The 19561-nt window shown below is 42.3% G+C and overlaps 6 protein-coding genes across 6 annotated transcripts; all 6 read right to left on the bottom strand.

Moving 5' to 3' along the window:
• Positions 1-381: 381 nt before the first annotated feature.
• LOC111592380 (esterase-5B-like) lies at positions 382-2166 on the bottom strand. Its single transcript, XM_023304554.2, has 2 exons — positions 689-2166; positions 382-636 (listed from the first exon to the last, which is right to left on the bottom strand). The coding sequence occupies exons 1-2, from the start codon at positions 2067-2069 to the stop codon at positions 401-403; spliced, it is 1617 nt and encodes a 538-aa protein (XP_023160322.2). The 5' UTR covers positions 2070-2166; the 3' UTR covers positions 382-400.
• A 181-nt stretch (positions 2167-2347) lies between these two features.
• On the bottom strand, positions 2348-4061 carry LOC111597943 (esterase-5B-like). Its single transcript, XM_030222940.1, has 2 exons — positions 2666-4061; positions 2348-2594 (listed from the first exon to the last, which is right to left on the bottom strand). Exons 1-2 carry the CDS (start codon positions 4038-4040, stop codon positions 2356-2358), a joined length of 1614 nt encoding a protein of 537 aa, XP_030078800.1. The 5' UTR covers positions 4041-4061; the 3' UTR covers positions 2348-2355.
• Positions 4062-4313: 252 nt separating this feature from the next.
• LOC111604571 (esterase-5B-like) lies at positions 4314-6265 on the bottom strand. Its single transcript, XM_023322673.2, has 2 exons — positions 4760-6265; positions 4314-4693 (listed from the first exon to the last, which is right to left on the bottom strand). The coding sequence occupies exons 1-2, from the start codon at positions 6138-6140 to the stop codon at positions 4452-4454; spliced, it is 1623 nt and encodes a 540-aa protein (XP_023178441.2). The 5' UTR covers positions 6141-6265; the 3' UTR covers positions 4314-4451.
• A 550-nt stretch (positions 6266-6815) lies between these two features.
• Positions 6816-8679, bottom strand: LOC111604556 (esterase S-like). The gene is made up of 2 exons (XM_023322649.2): positions 7261-8679; positions 6816-7195 (listed from the first exon to the last, which is right to left on the bottom strand). Exons 1-2 carry the CDS (start codon positions 8624-8626, stop codon positions 6912-6914), a joined length of 1650 nt encoding a protein of 549 aa, XP_023178417.2. The 5' UTR covers positions 8627-8679; the 3' UTR covers positions 6816-6911.
• An 816-nt stretch (positions 8680-9495) lies between these two features.
• Positions 9496-11356, bottom strand: LOC111604589 (esterase S-like). The gene is made up of 2 exons (XM_030222817.1): positions 9950-11356; positions 9496-9886 (listed from the first exon to the last, which is right to left on the bottom strand). The coding sequence occupies exons 1-2, from the start codon at positions 11322-11324 to the stop codon at positions 9603-9605; spliced, it is 1659 nt and encodes a 552-aa protein (XP_030078677.1). The 5' UTR covers positions 11325-11356; the 3' UTR covers positions 9496-9602.
• Positions 11357-12064: 708 nt separating this feature from the next.
• LOC111604555 (esterase S-like) lies at positions 12065-13880 on the bottom strand. The gene is made up of 2 exons (XM_023322648.2): positions 12466-13880; positions 12065-12395 (listed from the first exon to the last, which is right to left on the bottom strand). The coding sequence occupies exons 1-2, from the start codon at positions 13838-13840 to the stop codon at positions 12112-12114; spliced, it is 1659 nt and encodes a 552-aa protein (XP_023178416.2). The 5' UTR covers positions 13841-13880; the 3' UTR covers positions 12065-12111.
• Positions 13881-19561: the final 5681 nt, after the last annotated feature.

Raw genomic sequence — 19561 nt, 5'->3', positions numbered from 1 at the left:
AATGTTATTTGGATCATTGCTCTGAAGTATTTTGTTTATCATTTATCCAGCTTTATTTGGGACTAATTGCATTTTAATGGATAATTAAACAAAATTTAATATGCGAGTTCGGTTGAGCTTTACTTCATAACTCAAATTAATCGAGTCACGGAGAATACTCTGCAGTTGACTAGAACTCGACAGAAGCTATGACAAGTTAATGGAATAAATGTTTATTTATGAACCCAAAATGTATATAATTATGTAATATTATATATTTGAATTAAACAAATTGTTGTTAAATACTTTATTTTGTAATTTGTCGAATATCAAATATCATCAGACATTTACTTATATTTTTATTTAATTATCTTTAGAACACATTACTTACTGCAGCAAGTTAGACTGCTCTTTAAGCAATCTAATCTAACTTTAAAATCTCGCAGCTGTGACGCTTAATTAAGACGAATTGCACCTGCTCCTGTGCAATATTATTGGGAAAGACGCAATCGTCATAGGCCAAAGACCCATTGTCGCTTTCGGCAAACTCTTCTAGCATTTTAATAAAACTGTTTGATATTATTTCCTCGTCAGGGCGCAGAGGTTGCCGATATTGATTTTCAAAGAGTAGAAAGTAATCATCCCCATGTCCGGTGCCTGTAAGAAGGAGAGTTAACAAAAGTAAGTGCAATATTATTTTTTTATTTACCAATTTGAATATCATTTCGCTTTGCCAGCAATTCTGCGCCGCTACGACTCGCAGGATTATCGTAGACATAGTAGTATATGGGACTCTTGCTGTGATGGCGATGCAAGTCTATGGATCGTAGGGTGTCATTCCTAAACAGCGCATCTGTGAAAATGCGCTGCACAGCCAAGTAGTTCTCCTCGCTGAAGTTTCGATTGTCCAGATACTGCTGACGCAGGTCGCGCGAGTAGTCATCCAGTTCCTCTATAGTTTTCTTAGAGTCGCGATAAAAAAATAAATAAGGCGCCAAGTCGTACCAGCGATTGTTGAGTTCCTCGATCAGTTCCTTTCCATTGGGCTGCTTTGCCAGGAGAATAGCTGCGTTGTAAGAACCATCTTCTTGACTGTGGGAAACGAGCCAAGGAACGTGTGAAAACTTTCCACTCTTAATGATGTCAATTGGATGTTGAGTAAGGAAAGGGTCAGCCGCATCGACTGGCTCTACCACCGGTCCAAATGGAGTAAAGGGCACATAGTTAAAAACCAAGAATTCTCTTACGGCTCTCACAATTTCCGAGGCATCCCTCGCTTTCAAGCACTTTTTCAGCTCTGTTGAGTCCTTCAGTAAGCCGCAGCCAACAATTCGACCCATTTCAAAGGCGCGTCGTCGTCCACTTTGCTGCATGACCCAAGGAACTAGAGCATTCCCACTTAATGAGACGGCCGCCTTTGCGAGCTGCTTAAAATCCTGCTGCAATAGGTGTAGATGCGCCGAGGCTGCTCCTGCAGAGAAGCCAACCACTAGAATATTTCCTGGCTCTCCGCCAAACCGCTCTATATTGTCCTTGATCCACTGCAAAGCAAGCCGTTGATCTTTTAAGCCAAAGTTGCCTGGCAAAGCGCTGTCGCCACTACTGAGAAAACCCAATGGACCCAAGCGGTAGGTGATCTTTACCACAATCACATTTCCGCTGGCCATAAGTGCCTCGTGCCCGCTACCCTGTGTTTGGCCGAACATAAAGGCGCCGCCATGAATGTTGACCACTACGGGAAATGAGCTACGGCTGTAGTTTTTTGGCTTATAAATGTTGACTGTCAGACAGTCCTCGACGCCTATCAGTTTATCCACTTGATCGATTTGTTGGTTCCACTGTATGCACTCAACTGGAGGATGCGTGGCATCAAAAACTTCCGTCCAATGCTGGGAGTAGCGTTGCGGCACCTCAAAGCGAAGCTCGCCGACAGGAGGCTCTGCATAGGGTATCGACTCATAGCTATAATAAGCACCATTATCGCGACCACGAAGTGTTCCATGTGGCAGCTCAACTAAAACTGGATCTGCTAAAGTAGCAGCAGTTGCCCAGAGGCACAGCAACGAAATTCGTATTGTGTTATCTTTCATGACCCTCACTCTGTCAACTCAGAATGTGAACTGTGCCCAGCGGAGATTGTCAGCGTTTGTTTTATTTTGATTCTCAGAATGACTCTCTCTTCGCTGATAGCGTGTAATTATCTGGCCTCTGTTAACATTTGAAAGGCTTATAATAAATATTGTTTCAAAAGTTAACAGAACAGGTTTCTTATTAAACCGCTTAAATTCGGTTCTCATCGACAAATATACAATTTATATAACATATATATACATTTATTTATATATATATTTAAATATTATAAGTTTTGATTTATTTTTAACGTATGGAATTGACTTCTACTTTTTCACAGGAGTCGGACTTTATGTGGACCAAATGAAGTTTACCTTGGCCAACATTATCTTCGAACACACAATTGTCATAGGTCAACGATGCTTTGTCACTTTGAACAAAGCCTTCCAGCATGCGTATAAAATTATTAGAAATCATCTTCTCGTCTCGGGACTGACTGTTGGGCTTGGCAAACATTAGAACATAATCATCCCCATGTGCTGTGCCTATAGCATAATAATAACTTGATATTAGTAATGGCTTAGCTACAATATATTCAAATATTTTTCTGCCTTACCAAAATCAATATCATTGCGTTTGGACAAAACTTGCGCAATGCCCTGGACAGGTGGATTGTCATAGACGTAGTAGTAAATGGGACTCTTGCTATGCCTACGATGCAGATCTATGGATCGTAGGGTTCCATTCCTGAATATCAGATCTGTAAATAAAAGCTGTACGTCCAAATAATTCTCAACGCTGAAGTTTCGATTCCCCAAGTACTGTTGTCGTAGATCACGAGAGTAAGCATCCATTTCGTCAACTGTTTTCTTAGAGTCACGATAGAACAATAAGAGAGGCGCCAACTCGAACCAGCGCTGGTTGAGCTGGTCGATCAGCTCCTTTCCATTGGGCTGCTTAGCCAAGAGAGCAGCTGCGTTGTAAGCACCATCCTCTTGGGTATGAGAAACGAGCCAAGGAACTTTTGAAAACTTTCCACTCTTAATGATATCAATGGGATACTGAGTGAGAAAAGACTCAGGCGCATCGACTGGCTCCACCACTGGCCCAAACGGGTTAATGGGCACATAGTCAACGACCAGGTACTGCGACACAGCTCCGACTATTTCTGAGGCATCCTTTGACTGCAGGCACTTTTTGAGTTCCACAGAGTCGCTTTGCAAGCCGCAACCCACAATGCGACCCATCTCAAAGGCGCGTCGACGTGCTCCTTGTTGCACAGCCCAAGGATCAAGAGCATTCGCACTGAGTGACACAGCCACCTTTGCCAACTGGCTGAACTCCTCCTGCAGCATCTGTAGATGTACCGACGCACCACCAGCAGAGTGACCAAGCACCATTATATTCTCTGGTTCTCCTCCAAAGCGAGCTATGTTCTGCTTGATCCAACGCAGAGCCAAGCGCTGATCCTTGAGTCCAAAGTTTCCCGACAATGTAGCGTCGCCTGCGCTGAGAAAACCTATCGGACCTAGTCGGTATGCAATCTTCACGAGAATCACATTTCCACTGGCCATTATCGACTCATGTTCCTGCTCTGCGGGTCCACCAAACATGAAGATACCGCCATGAATATTTGCTACAACTGGAAACGAGCTGCGACTCGAGTTCTTTGGCTTGTACACGCTTACAGTCAGACAATCCTCGCTACCGATCATCTTATCTGCGCCTTCGACAAACTGATTCCATTGAATGCAGGACACGGGAGGCGTGGTAGCATCAAATACTTCCTTCCATGGGCGAGCATAGGGCTTTGGTGCCTCAAATCGCAGCTTGCCGAGAGGTGGCTCCGCATAAGGAATCGATTCGTAACTGTAATATTCTTTGTTATCGCGTCCCCGTAGTTTCCCACGAGGCAGTTCCACCAGCAGCGGATCTGTAGCGAGAACTGACCCGATAAGCACTGGAACTAGGAGGTAGTCTATAACACTCATGGTGTACACTGCGCCAGAGCTCGATACGAACTATGCTAAATTGACAAAATAAATCATCTTTTATACACTGAATATCCAAATGATCCGCGACTAATTGGACTGATGTACGAATTAGACAAACTCTGATCTTGCAAATCGCGCACATTCAAAAGCGAAATTACATCATGAAATTAGTTATTAACACTGCCTACCAGAGGTGGTGCAGATCACCGATCCACATGCGATGCTTTGTGATCTTTACTGTTGAACTGTGAAAGATGTTTCTGATTTCTGTTGAGGGCTTAGACGAAAACTTCATTTATTTTGAGTTTCAAATGTGGAACGAATTGTTATCCATTTTGTATACATTTCCAAAGACACAACAGCTATATATATTCACCTAGCCCTAGGTTATGACTCTATTTACATTGTCTATTCAATTGTATTTAATTTTAAGATCTCGCAGCTGTTGGTCTTAATTAGAAGTAATTGCAGCTGCTCCTCGCCAATATTATTTGGAAACACACAAGCGTCATAAATCGGGGACCCATTATCGCTTTGCACAAACTCTTCCAGCAAGCGTATAAAATTCTTAGAGATTATCTTCTCGTCCTCGCGGGGTTGACTAGTTGGCTTGTCAAATATCAAAACATAATCATCGCCATGTCCTGTGCCTATAAGCAGAGAAATTAGTATCAGTAACGGCATTCTTTATAAGTACTCATTATTTTGTCTTCTACCAAAATAAATGTCCTCCCGTCGAGCTAAAATTTGTGCACTTCCCCGAACTGGCGGATTATCGTAGACATAACCGTAAACGGGACTCTTGCTATGTTGGCGATGCAGATCTATAGATCGGAGGGTATCATTCCTGAACAGTACATCTGTGAATAAGCGCTGTACGTCCAAATAGCTGTCCACACTAAAGTTTCGGTCCCCTAGATACTGCTGTCGAAGATCACGAGAGTAGTCATCCATTTCGTCAACTGTTTTCTTAGAGTCACGATAGAACAGATAGTAGGGCGCCAATTCAAACCAGCGACTGTTCAGATCCTCAATCAGCTCATTGCCATTGAGTTGTTTGGCCATCAGAAGAGCAGCGTTGTAAGTACCATCCTCCTGAGTATAGCTGGTTAGCCAGGGTACTTGACCGAACTTTCCGCTCTTGATGATATCGATTGGATGCTTAGTGATGAAAGGCTCAGCTACTTCCTCGCTCTCTACCACCGGTGAAAATGGAGCAAAAGGCACATAGTCAACGACCAGGAACTCCGACACAGCTCCAACTATTTCTGAGGCATCCTTTGACTGCAGGCACTTTTTGAGTTCCACAGAGTCGCTTTGCAAGCCGCAACCCACAATGCGACCCACCTCAAAGGCGCGTCGACGTGCTCCTTGTTGTACGACCCAAGGATCGAGGGCATTTCCACTGAATGACACAGCCACCTTTGCCAACTGGCTGAACTCCTCCTGCAGCATCTGTAGATGTACCGACGCACCACCAGCAGAGTGACCAAGCACCATTATATTCTCTGGTTCTCCTCCAAAGCGAGCTATGTTCTGCTTGATCCAACGCAGAGCCAAGCGCTGATCCTTGAGTCCAAAGTTTCCCGACAATGTAGCGTCGCCTGCGCTGAGAAAACCTATCGGACCTACTCGATAGGCAATCTTCACGAGAATCACATTTCCACTGGCCATAATCGGCTCTTGGCCATGGTCCACGGGTCCACCAAACATGAAAGCTCCGCCATGGATGTTGACAACAACCGGAAACGAGCTACGACTCGAGTTCTTTGGCTTATAGACGTTTACAGTAAGACAATCCTCAACGCCGATGGACTTCTGTGCGCCTTCGACAAACTGATTCAATTGGATGCAGAAATTGGGAGGCGTGGTAGCGTCAAACACTTCCTTCCATTGGCGCTCGTATGGCTGCGGAGCTTCGAAGCGCAGCTCCCCCATAGGTGGCTCCGCATAGGGTATTGACTCGTAGCTGTAATACCCTTCGTTATCGCGTCCACGAATTTTTCCATTTGGCAGCTCCACTATCAGCGGTTCATCATTAACAGCCGCTGCCGTCGCTAGACAAAGCAAAGCGATCGAGCAAATGTCTCTTTTCATGGTTCTTACACAACCGAGACTTGATTCACACTAGTCTAGTCTCAGGCCAGTTTAGCTTTATATGCATGCAAATCAGATTAATTCTCAATTAAATCTCTAGCATGCCACAAATTTAATTATATGAACATGAAATATGAGACTCGCTCTCCTATTCTCAATAGTTGTATGACAATCGATGTGACAGCAGATTTTAAATGGTTAGCTGAATAACAAGATTACTATGATTGACATGTAAAGGGTGCTGTTTGTTCAGCCAATATATACATTCACGCACCCACTGAGTATAGCTTGAGAATAACATTGTACTGAAACGAATTATCTATTTGTGCATATATACTAGCTATTATACAAACTACTTTAATATATAATGTATGCCAATGCGGGTTAGCTGAGCTGAAAAGCAAATGCGTAAAGCAATTCATTTTTTATTTATTTTTTTATGTATTATTAAAAACTGTTTTTTTTTTTTTTTGATTTAGCGTTTCTTGCTGTGTAGAATTTGAAATGTGGCTTGTATGGTCGTTGTAATTAAAAATAAAAAATAAAAATATAAATACAAATGAAAAGCTAAATAAAATGTAATCAAAAATATCAAGTCAAGTTCACTTTCCTGATTCGATTTGCTTAAAATTAGCAATATTATCATTAGCAATTCATAAAGTTGGAAGTAGTCACAGTTTTTGTTGCTTGCGTTTTTGCTTTTAGCCAAACCAGTTAGAGTTTATTGTGGCATATCACCAATTGATATATAAAACGTTCAAAACTTTTTTATTATGTTGGTACTATGGGTGTTTTCGGCAGACTGTTGGACACGAAGTCGGGCAAGCGGTCCGCTTGTAGGTTCGTGCAGCCGGTGCGTTGGATAGCCACTAGCTCGAACTGCTTTTTGCCCACGTTGTCCCTGAAGACGCAGTTGTCATAGACGAATTGGCCCGTTTGAAGAAAACCTTCGACCATTTTCACTAGTTTCCAGGCAATGAGTTTCTCGTCGGCTCGCAGCGGCTCGCGGATTGGATTATTCATCATCAGGAAATAATCATCACCATGAGCCGTGCCTGTGGATTGATCAATTGTCATTAGTTGATACAGCTGGCCTTAAACTGTCAGCAAAAATAACTACCTAGGACTACGTCAGTGCGCCTCGCAATGAGTTGGCCAATAGATTGAGTAGCTGGATTGTCGTAGATGTACACATAGACCGGGCTCTTTCCATAAGTGCGCTGGACATCTACTCCCAGTTCGACGCCATTCTTGAACATTTCGTTTGTGAACATGCGTTGCACTTCATAGTAGTTCTCCAGACTGAAGTTGTGATTCCCCAAATATTGTTCCTTAAGCTTTCGGGAGCGTTCATCGCGTTCTCTCTTATTCAGGGTGTTACGGTACGAGAAGAAGTAAGGAGCCAGCTCATACCAGCGCGTGTTTAGCTCAAAGAGCCTCTCCTTGCCATTGGGCAACTTCTCCAGCAATGATGCCGCATTATAGATGCCTTCATCTTGGCAATAGCCTGCTAACCAGGGAACCTGAGCAAACTTGCCACTCTTGATGATGTCAATGGGTAGCTGGGTTATGAAAGGATCAACCGCATCTTCGGGTTCCACAGCGGGAGAAAACGGAGCAAAGGGGACGTAGTTGAATAGAAGGAAATGGGTAAAGGCTCTCACTAATTCATTCGCATTCACCGCCTTTAGACACGTTTTCAGAACTGCTGTGCTATTGGGAGTGCCACAGCCGAGGACTCGGCCCAATTCAAATGTTTGATCACGAGGACTTGGCTGCACTGCCCACCCTTCCAGAGAGTTTCCGCTCATGGAGTAGACGCCCCTTAAGTCGCGCATGTCCTCGTGCAGTAGCTGATAATGCACTGAGCCTGCTCCCGAGGAAAAACCAAGTAGCAACATGTTCTTGGCATCGCCACCGAAATAGGAAATGTATTTCTTGATCCACTTGATCGCCAAGCGTTGATCCTTGAGTGCATAATTGCCCGACCAGCCCGCATCGCCAGTGCTTGCAAAGCCGAGAATTCCCACTCTATGGTTTATCTTCACAACAATCACATTGCCACTCTCCATAAACTCCCTAGCTCCGTCTTGGACCGATCCACCGAATGACCAGGCGCCACCAAATATATTTGCCACCACCGGGAAACTGGTGCGTGAGGCGTTCTTTGGCTTGTAAATGCTGACGGTCAGACAGTCCTCACTGCCCGTCAATTGATCGGGTGTCGTGACAAAATGGCTCCACTGCAGGCACTCTGCCGCCGGCTTTGTAGCATCAAACGTCTCATGCCACTCTCCAACAAAGGGCTGAGGTGGCTCGAAGCGCAGCGGACCAACGGGTGGCAGTGCGTACGGCACCGACTCATAGGTATAATAGCCACCGCGGTCGCGTCCACGCAATGTCCCAAAAGGCAACTCAACTAACAGCTCGTCAGCAAACGTGGCTGCTGCGCATAGGCACACGATAAGGAAAACGATGTATTTCATAGCTTCACTAAACGGGATCACAAGTTAAACTAAAGCAGGTCTGGCTGACTCTGAGCTTTTGTGGGGAATCTTCAAACGTTTCTGCTTTTTAAACACTTTTGATTGGTTCCACTTTCATTCAACCTAAAAAACCGATCAAATATCAAATAAAAATGTGACACTTGGCCACCAATCTACACTAGCGACAGACATTTGACCAGCAATAAAAACTATAACAAATCAATGTCATTAAAATAAATAGTTTGTGAACAAAACTAATTTACTTGCAAGCGCGAAACCCTTTTCCGATTTGCTTTGTGTAGATCGCAAATATATACTTTATATTTGTGTACTGGGGTTGTCTAGACTAGTACATACTCCAAATATCTAGCACCACTAGTAAGCATGGCACTCAGCAGTAACTCATTCACTACATTGTGGACTTCTAGCTTTCAAACTGTGTCAGGCGTAGAGATATCTGCACTTACATATAAAAAATTTGGAGAAAAAACAAAATAAAAATAAAACAAAATACAAAATTTGGAGGCTCTATATCTTATGCCGTAAAATATATACATTAATAACTACATTTCGATCATTTTTAATCGATAACAATAAATCGAGAACACTTATCGATAATTTGAAGCAATTTAAAGTCTCTAGCTCTTATAGGTGCTGACAGACGGATGGCGTTGAAGCGACTCGACTTGTCGTCCTGATCAAGAATATATATACTTTATGGCGGCTGCCACGCCTCCTTCTGCCTATTACATACATTTACACAAAACCATTATACCCTGATTTTCCATTTTCAATGAGTTCAGGGTATATTTCATTAGCTCATTTAGATATATAATTATAAGATACCAAGAAAAATACTTTGCTTGAAGTTGTTTTGCAATGTATTGATTTAATTACCAACTGCACCCACTACGACATTAATGGACCCATCGACTAATTGATTGATTGATTGATTGACTTGTTAATATACATCGAATCAGTATATTACCACTGGGGAAGTTGGCAAATCGTCCGACTCAGTTTCAGGCAAATGTCTCGCTTCCACCAGCTCGCAATGAGTACGTTTGATGGCCACCAGCTGGAAGTGTCTTTTGCGTCGGTTGTCCGTGAATACGCAGTCGTCGTAGGCCAGATTTCGGGTCTCAGCAAACTGTTCTACCATCTTGATTAGCTTCCATGAAACCAATTTCTCATCAGCTCGCATCTCTCCACGCAACGAATTGCTCATCAAGAGATAGTAGTCGTCGCCCATACCCGTGCCTGTGAGCAGTTTAATAGACATAAGTTAATACAGCTGGTTGGCATCTTTGCTAAATACTTTACCCAAGAATAGATCTATTCGTCTCGAAAGTATCTGTGTGAACGAACTGTCAGCCGGATTGTCGTAGACATAAGCATAAACGGGGCTGCTGCCATACCTCCGATGTGCATCTAAGGCCACTTCGATGCCGTTCTTATACAGCTCATTTGTGAACATACGCTGGACGTCGAAATAGTTTTCGACGCTAAAGTTTCTGTAGCCCAGATATTGCAGCTTTAGTTTCCGAGAGCGGAAATTTTTCTCGAACTGATTCAAGTCCTTTGGGTAAAATAAAAAGTACGGAGCTAGCTCGTTCCAGCGAGAGTTTAGCTCCAAAATTCTTTCCTTTCCATTGGAATCCTTTTGCAGCAACAGTGCAGCATTATAGATTCCATTCTGCGTGGTGTAGCTGGCCAGCCAAGGCACTTGGGCAAATCTTCCACTCGTGATAGTCTCTATAGGAAATTCGGTGAGGAACGGATTATCCGAATCATGGGACTCCACGACGGGAATAAATGCTGCAGATGGTACATAGTCAAAGACATGGAGCTTCTGAACGGCACTAACGAAATCGTTCGCATTTGTTCTTTTGAAGCACTCTTTCAGTTCAGATGAACGTTTAAAGTTGTTACAACCCAAGATTTTAGCAAATCGGAAAGCGACCTCACGTCCACTACTTTGCACAGCAAAGGGAGACGTCGCTGTTCCACTAATTGAGATGCCGCCCTTCACTATATTCTCCATATCCTTGTGCATAAGCTGCAGATGAACCGAAGAACCACCTGTACCGAAACCAAGAAGAATTATATTCTCTGGATCTCCACCAAACCGAGCAATGTACTGCTTGATCCATTGGATTGCGAGTCGCTGATCCTTTAGACCATAGTTTCCGGGTAGTACGTTGTCGCCGGTGCTTAAAAACCCAAGTGGACCCACTCTGTAATTGATCTTCGCTACTATTACATTGCCGCTGTCCATGAAGTGTTCAACTCCATCCTCTAGCGAGCTGCCAAAGGTCCACGCTCCGCCGAAAATATTTGCCACGACTGGGAAGCTCTTCCGACTAGCGTTCTTTGGCTTGTAGATGCTGACGGTCAGACAGTCCTCGCTGCCCGTTAGTTTGTCAGGCTGTTGTATGAATTGGTTCCACTGCAGACACTCAGTCGGTGACTTGGTGGCATCGAAGGCTTGGTCCCATCTTCCTGTATAAGGAACTGGATCTTCCAAGCGCAAGTCATCGATGGGTGCCTTTGCATAAGGTATTGACTCATAGCTGTAGTAATTGCCGTTGTCGTGTCCGCGTAGTTCTCCATTTGCTAGCTCGACGAGTAGCGGATCGCTTGAGGCAGATGGTGCGCAGGCCGTTAACAAAACGATTGCCAAGATGACAGTATTCATGGCGTTATCCAAGGCAAACTGTTTTAGCCAACGAGAATCACTGCCTTTTTATGATTAGTTTGTTTGCACATGGAAAGCAGCGTCAAATCAAATCCGTTCCAAAGGCTTTCTCTAAAGAAGTAAAGAGCGATTAACAAAAATAATGAGTTTGACACTTGCAAGCAAGTAAGCTAACACATGTAGCACGTAAGTGCTGATGCCTTTCACGGTGCTTGAAATTCGCATTTGTACAGAATTGACTTTGAAATACTTCTACGTACATTACAATCTAATAATTATATAAGCTTAAATATTGTTGAAGCGTTTGGTTACAATTGTATGAAGTCATCCTATTCTAGGATGTGCTACCTGCCAACATGCAAAGAGTTGCTATCAGAAGCTGTAGTGATTTGGTAGCACCTGATTTGGTAGCATAAAAAGCAAATTATAATGAAAACTTTATTTACCCAACTTAAACGTTAAACTTAAATTATTAAAGCCATGTTCGTGTTATCAGAAACACCTTTAATTCAATCGAATCAAGTCAAACCTCTATCTTAACCAACGATCAACTTCTATTCGCAACATTTAACTGCAAACATAACTATATATTCAGCTCTTCTTGCATTCATTCCGACTCTCGATTCACTTTCAAAAGAATTGCAATAGTCACAAAGTTTTTGTTTTAATCAAAAAGAATAAGAAATGTTAGGTTTTGTGTATTTTTTTTTTGTTTTTTCTTATTCATATTGAATATTTGATGGCGACAATTAATAATAAAAAAAAAATAATTCTAGTGTAAAGGCGCTTATTGTACGACAACTGGGGATAGTGGTAGATTGTTGGACACCTTATCGGGTAAATACTTCGCTTCCAGCACTTCGCATTGGGTACGTTTGATGGCCACCAGCTGGAACTGTCGTTTGCCACGGTTGTCTGGGAACACGCAGTTATCGTAGGTCAAGTTTCCGGCTTGGGCAAACTCCTCAACCAACTTGACTAGCTTTTGTGAAATGATTTTCTCGTCCGCTCTCAAAGGATTGCGAATTGGATTGCTAAACATTAAATAGTAATCGTCGCCCAATCCCGTGCCTGTGAATCATTAAATCAAGATTAGTTTCAGGTGCCTCTATTGGCTTTTGGCATTAAACAAATACTTTACCCAGAAACAGATCTGTGCGTCTCGAAAGGAACTGTGTGAACGAGTTATCTGCCGGATTGTCGTAGACATAAGCATAAACGGGGCTGCTGCCATACCTCCGATGTGCATCTAAGGCCACTTCGATGCCGTTCTTATACAGCTCATTTGTGAACATACGCTGGACGTCGAAATAGTTTTCGACACTGAAATTTTTAAAGCCAAGATATTTCAGTTTTAGTTTTCGGGAACGGTTATCCCTCTCAGATCGTTTCCATAGGTAAGGATATGAGAAGAAGTATGGGGCTAGCTCATTCCATCGAAATTTGAGCTCTTCTATTCTTGCATTTCCATTGGAGTCCCTTTGCAGCAACAGGGCAGCGTTATAGATTCCATTCTCCGTGGTGTAGCTGGCCAACCAAGGTACTTGGGCAGATCTTCCATTCCTGATAGTCTCGATAGGAAATTCGGTGAGGAAAGCACTGTCCGACTCAGAAGACTCAATGACTGGATTAAATGCACCAAAGAGTACATAGTCAAAGACTTTTAGATGTCTTAGGGCACTGACGAAGTCGTCGGCTTTTATTTTTTTCAGGCATTCCTTCAGCTCAGTTGATGTTTCAGCGTTGTCGCAACCCAATATTTTGGCATATTTAAATGACAGCTCCCGCCCGCTAGGCTGCACAGCAAAGGGAGACGTCGCTGTTCCACTAATTGAGATGCCGCCCTTCACTATCTTCTCCATATCCTTATGCATAAGCTGCAGATGTACCGAAGAACCACCTGTACCGAAACCAAGAAGAATTATATTCTCTGGATCTGCACCAAACCGAGCAATGTTCTGCTTGATCCATTGGATTGCGAGTCGCTGATCCTTTAGACCATAGTTTCCAGGTAGTACGTTGTCGCCGGTGCTTAAAAACCCAAGTGGACCCACTCTGTAGTTGATCTTCGCTACTATTACATTGCCCCTATTCATAATAAGCTCAACTCCATCATCTAGCGAGCTGCCGAAGGTCCACGCACCGCCGAAAATATTTGCCACGACCGGGAAGCTCTTCCGACTAGCGTTCTTTGGCTTGTAGATGCTGACGGTCAGACAGTCCTCGCTGCCCGTTAGTTTGTCAGGCTGTTGTATGAATTGGTTCCACTGCAGACACTCAGTCGGTGGCTTGGTGGCATCGAAGGTATGCTCCCATATTCCTCCATATGGAACTGGATCTTCCAAGCGCAAGGCATCGATGGGTGGCTGTGCATAAGGTATCGACTCAAAGCTGTAGTAGAATCCTTTATCGCGTCCGCGAAGCTCTCCATTTGTTAACTCGACGAGTAGCGGATCGTTAAAGGCGGCTGCTGTGCAGGCTAAAGTCAATGCGACTGACAAAACTATTGCATTCATAGTAAACCGATGTACCAGGCGGAGTTCTAACTTCAACTGTTTGAACCAAAGAGAATCACTGCCTTTTATGATTATTGGAAACTTAAATATTTGCACGCTTTTGAGAAACTGAGCAAAATCGCATTGGTTCCAATTGCATCCTCTTCGAAATTGGATAGTAAAAAACGTTTAGTGAGGGGCAGAGTGCTCTTGTAGACATATTCTCCTCAATATATGTTAGTTTATCTTTCCCTTCAAAATAAATCTAGATATTGGGATCTTATGGAACGATGTAATATGTGTCGTATATTATTATCGTATATATTATAAATTATAGTTTAAAATTTCGCCTTAAGTTAGTCAATTTATTTAACTATCAATGACTCTGAAAACACGGTAAATTTAACTAGCTACTAGCTAGACTAAATAAAAAATTTACAGACTGTACGTACATGGCACCAAAGTAATATCTTCTTTTACATTGTTAAGACAAATAATAAGCTTGAATGCCAGCAGCCCAAGTGGCTCGAGCTAGGAGTAGCCAGCCGCTGATAAAAGCTTCATTAATCCCATAGTACGCTTCGGGGTCCCAACTTGTATCATCAGTAACTGGGGAGCAGTCAATGGCCAAGTCCCAGACAAATAAGCGAAGCCATTATCAACGTTCTAATCAACGATGAAGCAGATTATGATGATGATGGGGCACAAGTGGAGGGGGAAGGAGGGAAACACATGCCATCTGATGGACTGTGTGTGTATATAAATGAATTAGTTCGCATTAAGTATACGCCGCAGTGTACGCAGAAGCTAAGCAAGCATGATTTAAGAAATATGCTGGAGACTTGTGACTGCTGCTCATTTGGTGGCTGGGCTTTTAGGAGTGGGGTAAGGAGAGGTGTATGCTTAATATGTGCGCAGCCTTGATAGCTTATGCTCTGCCACTGCTCGCTGTGTGAGCCATGGAATATTAATTCGTTAAGTAATTCACAACATTTGTAACTAATGTTTGTTAATGAGCCACCCAACTACCAGCAGCGCCACCTGACCTGGCTCGAACTGGCACTGTAAGCTCTCTTTGACTAACTGCCAAGCATTGGCCGAGGTCAAGGCGTCGCCTCAACTTGAATTGCTTCTGCGTCTGGCCCACTAAATGCAAGCATTACCAAGTGTAAAAGTGAGAAAGCCAAACTGGACTCAGCTCCTGCCACCTTCTTACACACTCAGCTGAGTGTGGCCTTGAGTTGGGCGCTCGTCAGACACTTAATGAAATAATTATGTAAAAGCCAACTGCCTGCCGTTATGGCACCTTTTTGGCCAACGACGTGGCTTTCACATTCATTATTTCTTCCCACATTGCAGTTAAACGCTTTAGTTTAATTATTTACTTTGCTACAGATTGCTGGCAATATCATTTACACCTTCTATAATAAACCTTAAATTAATTACTTTTTGATGAGTCTAATTCGTTCAGCACTTTTGACACCATTTGGGTTTAGACTTTAGTTATTTTCATTAAAATTTGACAAGGAGAATGTGAATATGAATGAATATAAAGCATAAACATATATATAACATATATATAAATATATATATCAATTTATCAGTTTGTTAACTTTTCCCAAACAAAGAAGTCTATGAGTTTTTATGTGCAATTTTAAGTTTCTTATTAGCCAAAATGTTGCTTGATCAGCATGCTTAATGTATATTGATAGCTTTGGGCTGCTGGGAGTAAAAACAGATTTTTCGAAGTCTATTTTGTGTATATGGCTGTACAAGCTCCACTCTGGAGTCTCGGCAAAGTAGTTGACACAAAACTGTAGCAGCGCCAATTTAAGCGGCAGCTAAACGTGTTTATGCGGCACTACGTAGGGCTTATAAAATGCAACTATGACACAAATGCGACGCTAATCAGCGAGACAACACCCACGCAGCCTCTAGTAATGCCACCAAGGCAGAGCGCTTGTCACTGGGCCATAAAATATGCAACAGAACGTACAAAAAATGCCACTAACAAGCGGCATGGGGGCAGGGATATAGAGAGAGAGAGAGAGAGAAGGAGGAAGAAAGAGAAGAGCGAGAAAGAGTTGAGGGCTGAATGTAAAATAATTTGAAAACACGGCATTTGCGTAATGAAGCATGTGAAAAGCGCTAGGCGAAGCTGCTGAGAACTGGTGAAAAGCGCTCATAAATGCCAGAAGTTATGCAAGTCCTTAACTTTTATAAGCAGCAGAGGCTGAGGTGCGGTGGGCGTCTGCAAATAGACTACAGGTGCAAGTGGCGTATCACACATGTTTGCCATGCGAACGCAGTTCTGTGCCGCAGTGTGGATGCGGTTCAGCTGACACAAATGCGCGAACTCTCTCACCAAGTTGTGCAACGTAGAAAAGAGAAAACATAAAAAATTGTCACTTGTGGCGCGGCGATGCGCGGGACGCTTGGCGTCTGAGCAGGGCCAAAGACTGGCATTCGCATTCAGTGCGTAATCTTCACCTTTTTCACAGCTTTGCCATGCACTTTTATTGCATGCTTACAGGCGACTTCCCCTCTACACTTGCCGCTTGTATCGACAAAAGTTGCGCCTTGAATTTGCCACTTTATGCCACGTAGCTAGCACCAAATCCAAAAACCCAGCCAAGTCACCTGCCTGCCGCTGCACAGTGGGGCAAATGCAGAGATTTTCGGGACGGGAAATCAAAGCCAAGTTTTACCAAAAACGAAAGGCAAATCAGTTATGCATCACTGACAGCTTTCTAATACTTCTAATACATAGCAGATGCTCGTCGCCCATGTATCATGTTTGATATATACTTCTAGGTGAACTAAGATGCCAAATAAATAACAAGCAGGAGTTGTCTACTTCTTGTAGAACACCAACGACTGAAGAGTTGAGCTAAAAGCTAATGCTAATGTGGCCCATTGTAGTATGCAGCTGCAGCCCGCTAAGTAGTTGTAAGCTGCATAATGTATTTACGCAAGCACCGGAAATTGGGTGCTACGGGCAGTGGATGGGGTGCAGGTGGCAGCTAGCATTTGCTTCCAGTTGGCAGCCGAGGAGACTCAGCTCGTCAGGCTGCAGCCACTGTGCTAAACGCGAATAGACAAGTGTGATCCCTTGCGGATGTGGATGCGGGTTGCGGGTTGCGGAATGTGGGATGTGCTGGATGCTAGATGCTAGATGCAGATGCGAACCGTGGATACAGGCTGCTGTGGCTTGGTTTATGCGCGCATATTTGATGGCATTGTGAATTTCTGTGTGGAATTATGGCTCTTAGCGCACAGAACGTTCCCTACTCAGCTTGAGCATTCATTAATATGCGATGCATAAATGGGCTGAGGAGCTGTGGATGCAACGCCTCTAGCTGGTTGTGCTGTTCACCATACTTGGCGTATGGTTGGACCATAGAACAAAAATGACAATCCCTTCGAAAGCGCTTTGACAGATTGCTCAGCAACATTTGCCAATTAACGTCAGGACCATTAAAATCGACTTAAATGCTTAGATGCTATAATTGAGTTAAGCTTTCGAAGTCAACTAATCTCTCATATAACTATGCATATTTTGTTTCGAGAGACAAAGTATTTCTGAGAGCTTGCTTCTTGGTAAAAAAAGCTCTAGAGATTCAACTCACTTGATGTTCAGAGTTTTTAATACAACTCGTATTACTTTCAAATTGTTTATAAGTTAAAAAATGAGCTTAAAACTCTTTCAATTGCAAGCAATGCTCAAATTATTATGATTTATTATAAACAAAAAAGGGAGCTTATTGTTGGGGATTGAGTGGGCAACACTTATATCAGAGCAACGCCTGCAAATTGTTGCCATCTTTTTTAATGAAATAATGCTACTGTTCGCCAAACTAATCGTGCAGTGCGTCCTGATTTTGTCGAACATAATGATGAAGTTCATTTTTGGTTCAATGGGTACGAAACACCATCATACACATTATAGAAAAGTACTACTTGTTGGGAGTTAGGGGGGAATCATTGATCAAAATGTCTTCAAAAACGATGATTGTAGAAATTAGTTTTCCAGAGTGAGTCCTCAAATTATATTTAAGCATTAATGTCAATAAACTTATTATTTATAAGTCTTATTTTTTGTACTTTTTTATGATTTAAGTTAGCCTAGCTTTAAAAAGATTCTTACAATTATAAATTTATTATTTTCTTTTATTAGTCTTCAAAATTCTGATATTTTTGATTTGAAATTTAAATTCTCGTATTGACTTAAACAATCAAACTTATACGCAACATACATGCAACAACAAACAGAAAAAATCCTTTGAATGCTTCGCAACTATTTGTATATCTTAGCACATCTAGCTAATTAAACCTTCATATAGAAACCTCTGAGTGTGTTATCCCACTTTTAAGCATTGTTTGTGTATAGTTTAATGTGTGCTAATTTTCAGTAATTGCAGAGCAGTTAGCTTTTAAGACCAGACAGTCTTGCAAAGCAAAACTCATACACTCTATCTATGCATATATGTATGTCGCCCTCTCCGAACATTTTGCGGTTGTATGCAAATTAACTTAAATGTCAACGTTAAACAAAAAATTTTTTCACGACAAATGCAGAATTCAGAGCTAACGAAATGTCAAAAAGAGGAATTCGAAACCAGCATCCAAATGACTGAAAAATTGTGTAGCAAAATGAAGCAAGCGAGGCAACAGCTAAGTGAGGCAGGGTGTTTGGAGAAGAGAAAGGAAAAAAATGAAAAAAAAATTGTGAGAGACAAACTGCAAACGTCAAGCAAATTTCTGCTCTCTCTCTCTGTCTCTCTTTTTTATTTTTTTTAACTCTACATTGACTGAAACTCGGTGACAATGATGTTAACTAGAGTGTGAAAACTATGATTGGCTGTCGAGAGATATGTATGTGCACAAGGGGCAAGGGGAGCTTGGAGAGTTGGGCAGCGGGGCATGAAGCAGCTGGCTGACGAGTGGCGGCTGATGAGAGGCAGTCCTTGTCACTGTCAGCAGGAGGAGCAGCGGGTGCCGACACCAGCAAAGTGCTCTATGATTTATACCGTATTTGCAGCCAGTTGCTGGGATGACATCCTCTTTACTTTAGCAGCACACACGTACACCTCACTTACACACACACACAAATGGACTAGTGCAACTGTTGTTGCAACATGTTTCACATACGCTTTCAATTTGGCATTGCTGTGCGCCTATTGGCAGTGAAAAACTGTGCCAAAACGAAAGCAATTATTTTCAAATGCTGACTAATTAGTCAGGTAGGTCAACCATAAAATCCTTCGCTGATTTCTCTTTAACTAAAAATTTCAACTGAACAAAGGACAAAGCTAGATTGCTTGCTTAATATAGATCAATGAATGTATTCGATTGATTGATGTGGATTGTGCAACAGACTTGGGCAGAGGAGCAGAGCGTACTTGATGGAATAAATTTTCCAAATCTCAAAGTTCTTTATTTTCTCTGTAGTGTTGAAGTTATGAAAACCTTATTTTATACAATCGAAGTATTAATTTTAAAATTTATATTCTTGTGAATTTTTGCATAAAATTGAATTAACATTTTGTCCTTTATTTAAGCTTAAAATTGAATTTAGACTCTTTAGGCGCTTCTTTGCTTTAGCTATATTTTTCAATTCTTTACCTAAGGAAAAGTTCTCAAAATCCAACATTTTGTAAAATATTAAAAAAAACCGGAGACAATTTATAAATTACGTTTTTGCATATGCTGCTTTATTACATTTGTTTGCTGGAATAGGAA

This window comes from Drosophila hydei, unplaced genomic scaffold (genome assembly GCF_003285905.1).
Source record: "Drosophila hydei strain 15085-1641.00,03,60 unplaced genomic scaffold, DhydRS2 tig00000063-arrow-pilon, whole genome shotgun sequence".
Classification (NCBI taxonomy): domain Eukaryota; kingdom Metazoa; phylum Arthropoda; class Insecta; order Diptera; family Drosophilidae; genus Drosophila; species Drosophila hydei.
This window is presented reverse-complemented; position numbering and strand designations above follow the sequence as displayed.